Here is an 11,979-nt window from a genome sequence, read left to right on the forward strand (position 1 = left end):
CGGCCCATCACTTCTCATGCAGTTTTAAGTCCAATTGTATTGGCCCATCCTTATAGCCCAAGAACTCATAAATGGGCTGATGGCTCTTTGGTTAGTAATTTTGTTTTCTTTGTTTGGTAACACATAATGTTCCTTGTATGCCTTGGACTTATCCCTTGCTTATTCATGCACGCTGACTTCTATATACAGACAGTTCCACACAAAGGAGAAATGTCATTATGTCACAAAGGAGGAATGTCATTATGTCACAAAGCTAATTAGGGAGGACGAATCTTGGGGTAAACAAGGTTGGTACTACTCGAGTCGATGATGCATATATAGGTGATGGCAAGGCTAGTTGGCAAGCTTTGGGAAAGCCACCGTCACACAAGAATGCACCAATATTGCATATTATTATGATAAGCCATGCCAAGATAGGGTTGCTGATTACCAAATTATGAAAAGTTTTCATCACAAAAGTTCATTATATTCTTAACACGGGATATACAAGTAATGCACAATACTTGGTTTTATTGTGTGAATTAGAATAATGATAGAGAAGAGAGATAATAAACTTATTGAATGTTGAATCGGATGTGTTGGTCCAGCAGAAAAGCAATTAGAAATTTAGGAGCCACCGAATGGGCATTTCCTCGTTCCATTGTGGTTTGGCATTAATGGCAACCATGATTGGTTTGCAACAGTCTAACTAGAGCTTATTTTGAGAGTTTTTTATTATTATTATTATTAAGAGATTTTTTGTCTTCATCAAGAGTTATTAACAGGCACAAATTGAGCAAGGTGCGGAGATAGTAAGCACCAATGGTTTTCCATCAATCCAAGTTTTTTTTTATAAGTCATTTCCTACAAACGACAGATTGATTTAGAATGCTATAGCTATCATAATGATTAGATCTTCTCATTAGACTTACATAATAAGGAATTAGACTTTTTGAGACCACTCATGGGATGGCCCTCTAACACTTAAGTCAATGTGAGTGAAGGCCTTAGAGTGAAAAGGTCAACATGAAAGGAAAAATGGGAGAAAGAAAATAAAGAGTTTAGGGTTTTGTATTTGGGCCCAATGGGTTGGATCTAGGCTCAACATAGGTTTTGCATTAGCCCAGACTTGGACTATTCTCCAAGTAAAATTACCACATCATATATATACATAGATATCTATTTAAATATAAATTACTAAAGGAAAAGAAAATACCTTATGAAAATTAATTTGAGAAGTCAATTTTTTGGTTGCTATTGGAGTTTTTCTATACTTTTGTCTTCCAAGCATGTAATTAAACTTCATGATTGTTTGTATGTATCTCATGCCATAAGGAATCTAGTGTCAATTCCAGGCTTGTTAATGAAAATTATGAATTTTCTTTTATTAACAATATGTGTTATATTTATTATGATAACAAATGTGTTGGAAGGGTACACTTGTTAACGATCTTTATATTTTGAAATTACATGAATTAATTAGAGAAATGAATGTAAATATCATAGTCACTAGCAATACGAAACGTTCTCGCCATGATGATATTGATTTCAAACATTTACAGCACCTCAAGTTTGGTCATATTAACGACAGAAGGATTAATAAGTTGGTCAAATGTGGATTTATTGATCCAGTAGGTTTTGAACCCGAGCTGACATGTAAGTTCTACCTTTTTGGGAAAATGTGTTACCTTAAAATATCTCAAAAATGTGTTACCTTAAAATAAACGCCTAAATAAGAAAATAAAATTATATATAAATTGAATAAAAATTAAAAAAAATATTTAAAAGGGTAAATTATACTTGGTAACCCTAAAGCTTAAATCAACTTAAATTATAGAAAGCCTGTCACAGATATCATAAATCAAACAAGCTAGAAACTAACTTCTTGAATGGAAGAATTGATCTAGTTACTTGAGAGCTCGCATCCAATTTTGCACAATAAGTGGAGTTTTAGATTTCTTCCTTTTGTAATAGCAATATCCTTCTTTTACAACTTCTAAGTAGGATATATGTTCAAAGTTTCACAATTGTTCATGTCAAAAAGGAATGACAAGTTGATGCACAATTGGTGTAAGGTTCTTAATTATAAGAGAATTAAGCTGACAAATCAACAAACAATTTAATTACTAGAAAAGCTAGAAGAATATTATGGCAATAAGAAGTTCTGGAAGTTTATAGTTGTAAAAGAAAATAAAAAAATTACAAGTTAAAAAGCTAAGTCACAGAGAACAAATATGAATAATCAAAACCCAAAACACTACTTACCCTAAGCCCAGTTCTAGTGCTCTACCATTCTCCTTTTATCACTCTTCATACTCAAACTGTACTGTATCTTTCCATTAAAGTAAGATAATGTAGAAATTCCATCATCAATATATTTATAAGGAAATGTATTAGATTGTAAGAAATTTCAATCAAACTTCTCGAGTAATGGTAAATTGTAAAAGAGATATGATGACATTGTATTGGGATTGGTTGGAAAAGTTACTATGTTGCTTAAGTTAGACATAAAGTACGAGAGATGAGAACAAGAAGTTAGAGATAATTTAGAACTAGTCTCAATAAATTGTAGGATTAGGTCTCCTTGTTAGACAACATTTAGGAGTCATGGTCCTAGAAGAACTTGGAGGGATTAAAATTACCCTTGCAGACAACCTGTCTCAGATATAGAGAAATCAATTTATTCCGATTTTATCAAGATTTGGAATGTTCCTTATATTGTAGCAACTCCAATCTTAAGTAAGATCGACTTGCTTGTGAGTCTGCAAAAGCTCTTTCGTTCTAGTTATACAAGGCCCTTGCGGAGTATCAAAGGCAAGCAAGAGCTAACTATTGGGATAAGGGCAAGGGAGGATTGGCTAGTAAAAGTAATATCATTTTTTTCAAAATTGGAGCTAGTTTGCATACACCGATGCCAAGGTTGGCCCTTGAGTGTCGTGGCTAAGGTTGGCCTTTGGATGCTAAGGATAAGGCTGGCTTTTGAATGTCAAGGTCGAGGTTGGCCCTTTCAGATCATTTGAAAGGTCACAGTCCAGGATTCCAAGAGTTAGGCTAGTACTATTGAATTGACATGTAATTAATGACTCAAATAACATGTGCAACTTTAGTTTAGTCGATACCTAAACATCATATTAGGGCATGATGACCACATACCTTTCTAATCATACCATGATCCACATGTGTGGACTAACGTGTCCTAGTTAACTTTTAAGAACAATTGTGTCCATGATTAGCTAATTTTTCATTAGAATTAGAAGCATCCCCTTTACCTTTTTATATAAATTCCATACACCATTTCAATTTCCTCTTTCTTGCTTCAAAAGTATTATGGGTAACTTCTTCTCTTATGTCTCCATATTGTTTACTCACGTAACCTCCAATTTTATTTCCTCTTAATTTTAAAGGCTTAATCCAATGTAATAAACACTAAAGGGCTAGAACTCATCTCCTAGAAGAGTCATCCTACAAAAGATATGATCGAGAGAATTTTGACTCTGTGAAATTAAAAAAAATATCTCTCATTAAAGTTCTTTTAAGACAACACATGTCCTAGATTATTTAGGTCAAGGTCTGGGTCAAGACACAAGTAAAAGACTGTTCATGCAGCATATATAATCATGGCCCTTCCTTACTTTGTAGTATACTTATATAAATGAACAAATTTCAAAAGGTAGATATGTCATTTATTATGTATGATTACTTTATTCTACCTTTAGTAACGAGACTAAATTAAACTTCGAAAGATATACCAGGGGGACTAAGCCATGCCTTTGCAGGTCAAGCGAGTTTTGCACAAGCTTAGGGGTGCGGACAACTACCGAACGCACTCTACTTTGGACAAATCTTGTGGTGATCGACTCTAACCATCATTATTTAGCACCTATTATGGGACGAATTTCTATAATACCCCCGGTATTTTGAAAAAAAAAAATATTTTTTGTAATTGAGATGAATTATTTATAATTTATTGGTGATTTTGGATTTGAGAAATTTAATGGAAGAAATTAAAATTTCTATTTTTGGAATGAAGGATAAGAGTTTTTTGGAAAGTTTTGGGGGTTTTTGTGAAATTTCAAAAACTCGTAACCGATATTAGTATAAATGTAATGAATTGCACATTAATAAGTGAGGAGCTGGCTAGGCGGGATGGTTCGCGCTCGAGGGAGCCAGGTGGTGGGCGTGGGTTCATTCTACAGAAGGTGCGGCTGAGGTGATCTTGTGGAATTTTTTCTAACCATTGGGGATGCCAAAACAGTGTCGTTTTAGGCATAATGGTTCATTGTGATCCCTTGGTATAATGACTTGTTAGCACATTTGACTTAGAACATTCTAGGTATGATACCAACTGTCTTCTATATATGAGTTTAATTTGTTTGAAAGGATTTATATGTATGATGCAAAACATATAATTTTTGGGTAATCAATAATCACTACACTAGTAGTAAGCAATATGCAGCGATCGACTCCTTATAAGTGGAATCCTTCAGTCTCAAGTGATAGTTCCGTTTGTCATTGCTATTTATTTGCTCGTTTGTTTGGGTAATCAATCACTGCACTGCAGGGTCGCCAGTTTTAAGACTTTGTTTGGGGGTGAAATTGACACAAAAACAAAATGGATTGGGAAGTAATATAATTAAAACGTTTTTCTTTGTCTCAAACCACTAACCAATAGAAATAGAAATGGATAAATATTGAAAACAAGTGATTATATTACTACACTTCCACTTTCTCAATAGATCAGAGAGAGAGAATAATAAAGTTAAAATTTAAAAATTGTTAAGGTTAATATGTATTGTCAAGGCACAAAGTTCCTTTTTTTTTTTTTTTTTTTCTATTTTCATTTCATACATTGTAATGATAAGAAAATTCTTAAATGTCTTCTAATACCTTAGACGATTAAATCATCTTTCCATTTGGATGCCACTTCTCATTTTAATCGAAAGATAATATAGATCTAATAACATCAGTGATATCTATTTAATTTGAATTCTATACTAGTTTTTGATAAAATCAAAAACTTAACTGACTTAAGCATAACTATTATATATCCAATGTAGATATCTGTTAGATTCTATCTTTTCAATGTTTAAAAATAACTCTGTACAAACAATTAAATCAATCACTACTTCATTTTAGCATCTCATGTCAAATATCAAATTCATTAGCTCTCCCACTCTGAATAAATAACTTTTCAATTTGTTCTTGGGAATTCTATAACTAAAATTATGTGATTTACATGAGTTTTACAATTATGGGCATAATGGTTAATTTTATGCTATGTTTCTCATGCAATATTAAGATTAATTTACATCCAAGTGATCCTCATACTTTCCCACGAAACCTCAGCTTAAGTCAGTATTTTTACACATTATGCCACCTTAATAGATGCTCGCTTCATTAACTAGTCATCATCAGGAAAACCCAAGCTATATTGAGGCTCAGAACCCAATTGTCTAGGTTAACTCGATGAACTTAGAGAATCCTTGTGAAAATCCATGCCCTACTAGATTGGGTAACCCATGTTGGAAAACTAAGTCCATCATCTAATTGAACTATTAATTACTTTCTTTAGTAATAAGGGAGAAACCCTTGCCAAGAAGTCGAGCATTCTCAACATGATGATGGACATTAGAGAAATTATCACTTTTACTATGAGGAAAAACAACATAACTCTTTGAGTTAACACCACTCCCAAAGAGAGAAACATCATGCCTCCCAAATAAATGAGCATCGACGTCTTCAGAGGAAAATACCCTAATACTTTTGAGGCGAGGATCACAAGCACCAACATTTAGAGAATGAAGGTTCAACCTTTTATTGAACTTGAGAAGGAAAAACTCCCAAGAAAATAGTCTTTGACATCTAGAGATGAAGATGACCTAAATGGAAAAGAGAAAGAAAGAGTCCAAGCTACTTTAGATGGCATGTGGTGTCAAGCCTTCCTGATCACCCTAGAAAGGAACATTTGCTATTAGTGTTTCTGGTTACCCAATTACCCAATCCATAGCTTTAAGTATTTGAAGGTGAACTTATTTGCACCCCTTAGACACCTCAAAAAGACGATAATGGCTCCGGTTAATATTCAATAGGGAAGAAATTATTCCTTAAGGGATTACATGGCTTAGTTTAACGAGAAGGCCCTCGACATTAGAAACTTCAAACAGTGCATAGTTATGGTCACATTTTAGAATGATCTAAGAGGTAGATAGTTGTTTGACTTACTAATTAAAAATGCTCCCAGTTTATTTCTCATATGTCTTCAATCGAGTCATAAAGTATATAAATGAGGAAGAGATTCATCAAGTACAAAAAGTTGAATAAGTAAAAAAGAAAAAGAAAGAAAAGAAGAAGACATCGGGGCAAGAGGCTAGGTTAGTCACTTGTATAGGGAGAGCATAAGATTGAATTGGTCGACCCAACCCCTTAAAAGGTCCATTCAGGTACACTTCTATGAATGCGATGAGAAATCCTCATGGCCATTAAAAATAAAGACTACCTAAGGTTGTATAAAATAAGGACCTTGGCTTATAAGTGCGACTAGGCTACTTTTGATTCAATAAAGACCACGGTCATAACAATGAAAATTGTAAACTAAGAAAAAAGATACAAGATTTAATAAACCGATGATGCCTTTAGTAGTTTGTTACTTAGGAAGGGGAAAGGATTCGAAGGGAACATTATAGAGGGAGGAGCCCATCGAAAGTATTAGTCCAGCTCAACAAGATAAATCTTACACTCCCTTTCAAAGAGAATGCAAGCAAAAGTTAGACGATAATCCTTTGTTGGTGTTCTACACCTTAGCAATCAGCCATGCTCTAGGTGAGTATCTTAAAGCAAATGAGCTAAGGAATAGTGATGAGTGTCCTTTATACACTTAGTTAGGCCTATAAACTTAGCATTTATTCATTAATGGACAAGATTTCTACTTAATTTGGTTTAATATTTGGTGATGTAGGTGCAAGTCTCATGTTAAAGATACTTGGAGCAAAAATGATGATTTTAGTGCATGATTGGAGCTAAACCAAGCGTTGAAGGCATGGTTGGATACCTTTCGAGGTTGATGTTGATGAATTCATTAAACATCGAGAGCAAAACATCGAAGTTGAAGAATCAGAAGTCCAAGTGACAATAGCTCACGACCTATCACGACATGCATTCTGCAATATGATTGTTGTGGGAGAAAGGCACTGGAGCTCACAGTCCTATCACGGTATACATTCCACAATAGGATCGCAGTTGGTGCTAGAGTTTACAATCCTGTCGTGGTATGCATATTGTAGTAGGACCTCAGTAGGGCACAAAGCTTTGCCGAAAATGGTGTTTCGAGCCCGTTTTCTTCCCAATTGATCATGGATTGACGTCTTTCTAATGCACGACTCTAAAGACCTAAAAAACATTACATTAAGATTGATTCTTCATGACTCAAGGATGATGAACACGGAGAAAGAGATGCAATCAAGCTGATGAAGGAAGATGAAAATGTTTGGAAAACATTTAAGAGTTGGGTTGTATTTCTCTTTTCTTTCTAGTATTCTAGGTCATGAATTCCTATTCTATTATTCTTCTATCTGTTGAAATCATGTCTGGCTAGGCTTTTTGCAACTAGGGTAAGTGATAAAATCTTGTTTTTTGTTGGTTTAATTTGAAGTTACTCGTTTTTTATGTATTCTTATCTTTTGGGTTAATTGTTTATTATACTTTGATTTTATTTTGATATTTGATTGTCATTAAAGCGTGTTTGTGATTTATATTGCTTTCAAGATATTCAATATAAATTAGCATATGGTAATAAATAACATAAGATTCTATAATAGGTAGATATACTATTAGGCCTTATGAAATAATATTGGAATGATCATTAAGAGTGAATGCATGCTTATATATTCGAAAATTGATCAGAAATAATTAATCTCATATATATGCATAGAATTGAATGACCATCGAGAGAGACTTTTGGTTGACATAGGATTATTGATTTTCAACTCAGGGCAAGAAATAACAAATTCAAGTAATAAAAGATTAATTCATAAAAAAAACGATGGTGGATTCATGAACCCTAGTGCCTTAAAGTGTGAGTTTCGAAATAAAAAAAATTGTTTTTGTGCGTCCGTACTTCATGATTTAGTTATAGTTATTATAAAATCGACTGTTAATAGTATTATAATTGTGTGCGGCTTATTGAAGTTAAGCGTAGTTAAAGTAGGAATCAATAGGAAATTCTCATGGGTTCGACGCTCTAATTATCATTATATTACTTATTACGATCTATCATTTGCAAGATAGATTAGACAGACAAGTGGCAACCAAAGATATCATAAGTTTAGAAAAATAACTCGATGAGCAGTGGTGTATAATATATTATATATGAATATATATTATTGTATATAATAATACAATTATGTTATTATATAGTAGTAATAATATATTATATATTCTATTATTTATATAATATATATATTATATACCAAAATAAAGTTACGTATTTAAAGTTTTAATGAAGTAGTGTAGTTGTAGGTTTTTTTTTTTCAATAATTCTAAAAGGGTATTTTTGCTCTAAATTCACTTTCCCACCACTTAGAAAGTAGTTTTACCATCTATTTTGAAGAAAATCACATTTTCGTAAAATATAAAAAAGTAATAAGGTCATTATTTTAGAAATGTGTTTTATCAAACATAAGAATTGAATTCATGAGAATCACATTTCTAGAAAACTCACTCACTTTCTTACTTCCAAATGCCACCAAAGAGTCATACAAGTTGTTATGTACAATTATACTTACTTACCAATCATAATTAATAAATTGAAAATACATTATCAATCTCAACTCTATTACGAAGGCAAATTATGTTATTTTTTTATATAAATCCTATAAATAAATGGAGTTAATTATTAAGAATGTCCAAAATCAAAATAAATAACATTTGTATTGCCCGTATGAATAATCGTGGGGCCTACCAAAGTAGTGAAAACTTCAACATATGTTATCATATTAAAAATAACTTATATAGATGCTGATAGGAAATAAAAGTAAAACCATATCTCATCTTATTGTACTCAATTAGATTGACTATGCCTATTCTAGATTAGGTGCATCAAAGTGCATAAAAATTAAAAAATATGAATTAATCAGCCGATCTAAAATTCCTATGTTGAATTCTAAATAAGAACTTTTACCAATATTTTGTTAACTTAAAACTTAGCCTAATTTATAATAAGTGTAAGTGTTAAAATAAATTTTGAATTAGTCCAAAATACATAAATTAGACTAATTATGATTTTAAAATGGGTCAAAATTAGTAAATGGCCTTCAATTTAGGCTGTTCGTTGGGTTATTGGCTCGAGTATAATTAAAGCGTAAAGTACGTTAACTTGCATTTTTTTATTTGAGTCTCCCAAACAGGGTCACTTTTTGCAAATTAGGTCAAAATTAAAGTCTAAGAGCTTAGGTTTAGCCACTATAGTTTAGTGTTCTGAATCGATGTTGGGTCAAGGTGGACATATTTATATTCCTTAAGCCTTATTGAAGTATAAATCATAAAAGCAAATAAATTTTAAATGTCATATTTGTTATGTGTGAGTGTATATCTATTGTCTCAATATTATTTTATTTTAATTTAATCCGAACACCTTTCCAGAATTTTCTCCTTGCACGTCTTAGATTCTTGCCCAGCAACTATCCGAAATTTTCGTGGCGGCCCCAGCAACTTTCCAGAAAACATACATGGCCACTTTCCTCATTTCATGGGTTGGTGTTGGGCTGTCCAATGCTTTATATAATTGAGCATACAGTTTCACAGAGATATATATATATATATATATATTCAAAAGCTCCATTCTCTCTCACTTCTGTTACTTTTGCGAATTTTCTATCCATTTTAACTATTCACCGGAGAGAGTTCAATCTCATTTTTAATCTTTCTTCTTTCAAAAAACAAATAGCAAAATACCTGTTTGAGTTCTGCCAGCTTCGGTAGTTCTTGGCTGCTATTTTGCCGGTGAGATCGTTTCATCCTGCTAAGACTATCGCTATAATCTGGTAGCCGCCGGTGCAGGGCGATTCTGTCTTCTGGACAACGCACTTGCTCGACTCGATCTGAATTAAATTTCTTTGCTCGTTGCAGTGTCGTTTACTAAGGCTATTAATTATAGCTTTTTGTACCGGTGTTTTATATTAATATTATTGCTTACCCCAACAATCTGAAGACATAATTTTTATAAGCTGCCATGGCTACCAACACTAATGTTCCCGATGCTGCCTCTTTTGCTGCCCCGGTCACTGGTCTAAACATAACTCCGGCCACCGTGCTTGGTGCTGCCTCTGCCACTGTTGTTGGGCTTATTGTCGCCAAGGCGACTCCTCATGTTGAAAAGCCACAACAATTTAATGGTGAAGATTTTAACAGATGGCAACAGAAAATGGTGTTTTACCTCACCACGTTGAATTTGGCTCATATCCTTAAGGAGGATTGCCCGGTGACTACCGAAGAAAACAAAACTCCTAAAACTGAAGCTGTCAATGAAGCCTAGCTGTATTCTGACTTTCTGTATCGGAATTATATTTTGAGTGGATTGACAGATTCACTATACAATGTCTATTGCAATGCCTATCAAACGTCTAGGCAACTGTGGGAAGTTTTAGACAAGAAATATAAGCTGGAAGATGTTGGCACCAAGAAATTTCTTATGGGGAAGTTTTTAGACTTCAAAATGGTTGATACCAAATTGGTAGTCAACCAGATGGAAGAATTGCAAATCATTATTAGTGATTTGCATAGTGAGGGAATAGTCATAAATGAACCATTCCAAGTCGCTGTTGTGATTGAGAAATTATCACATTCGTGGAAAGATTTCAAGAATTATCTCAAGCGCAAGCGAAAGGAGTTGTCTATGGAGGATCTAGCACTTAGACTCTGTATTGAAGAGGACAACAGAAAGGGAGATAAAATATCTCACAAGTTTGAAGCAAGGGCCAATATTGTTGAGGCTTCAGCTGCAATGTCCCAACTTAAAAAGCAACAAGCTAAAAAGAAAAGTAAGCACTTGGGTCCTAAAAATAATACTGCTAACAAACGCATCCAAGGCAGTTGTTGGGTGTGTGGCAAGACGGGTTATAGAGCTATTGATTGTCGTCACAAGAAGGGACAGAGCTCTGGAAACAACTAGAGCAAAACTAAGCCTAGTGAGACCAATGTGATGGAAGATGACAATCTTATTACAGTCGCTTCTGATGTTTGCATGGTTACTGACAACAAAGGCTAGTGGATTGACACTAGGGCCACGAGGCACATTTGTAGGGATAAGTCTCTGTTCACCATTTATGAAAAATTAGACTGCACTGAGAAGCTGTATATGGGAAATGCTTTAGCTTATACTATGGAAGGAAAATGCAAGGTCATGCTGAAATGGACCTCTGACAAAATACTTACCCTCTCTGATGTCTGGCATGTGCCTGAAATTCAAAAAAATTTAGTTTCTGGAATTATGTTGAACAAATATGGGTTTAGGCTTGTATTTGAGTCAAACAAATTTACTTTGACTAAGGGGAGTTTGTATGTGGGAAGGGGCTATCTGCATGATGAAATGTTTAAACTCAATATATTAGCCCAAGTTCCCAAGAATAAATAATAAGAATAACTCTTCTGTTTATATTGTTGAGTTGTGTGATGTTTGACATTCAAGGTTAGGGCATGCCAATTATCGTTCTCTACAAAGAATGGTAACTTTAAGACTATTGCCTAACTTTAACATTGATAAAAGACATAAATGTGAAGTTTGTGTTGAATCAAAGTTTGCAAGGAAGCCATTTCCACCAGTGGAAAGAAACAATGAATTACTTAATTTAATTCACAGTGATGTTTGTGACATGAAAAGTACTTCTACAAGATGTGGTAAAAAATATTTTGTCACATTTATTGATGACTATAGTAAATATTGTTATGTATATTTATTGCATAGTAAAGATGAGATCTTAGATGTTTTTATAACATATAAGGCAGAAG

At 33.5% G+C, this 11,979-nt stretch overlaps 1 protein-coding gene across 1 annotated transcript; it reads left to right on the forward strand.

Moving 5' to 3' along the window:
• The first annotated feature begins 10,204 nt into the window (after positions 1-10,204).
• On the forward strand, positions 10,205-11,143 carry LOC127808592 (uncharacterized). Its single transcript, XM_052347166.1, has 2 exons — positions 10,205-10,367; positions 10,557-11,143. The coding sequence occupies exons 1-2, from the start codon at positions 10,205-10,207 to the stop codon at positions 11,141-11,143; spliced, it is 750 nt and encodes a 249-aa protein (XP_052203126.1).
• Positions 11,144-11,979: the final 836 nt, after the last annotated feature.

This window comes from Diospyros lotus, chromosome 8 (assembly GCF_014633365.1).
Source record: "Diospyros lotus cultivar Yz01 chromosome 8, ASM1463336v1, whole genome shotgun sequence".
NCBI lineage: Eukaryota > Viridiplantae > Streptophyta > Magnoliopsida > Ericales > Ebenaceae > Diospyros > Diospyros lotus.

What these genes read in the sequence shown, in the direction of transcription:
- LOC127808592 (XM_052347166.1), top strand. Translation starts at nt 10,205, where the DNA reads ATGGCTACCAACACTAATGTTCCCGATGCTGCCTCTTTTGCTGCCCCG. An exon ending in AAAGCCACAACAATTTAATG is followed by an intron (nt 10,368 to 10,556) that starts GTGAAGATTTTA and finishes GTGGATTGACAG; the next exon opens with ATTCACTATACAATGTCTAT.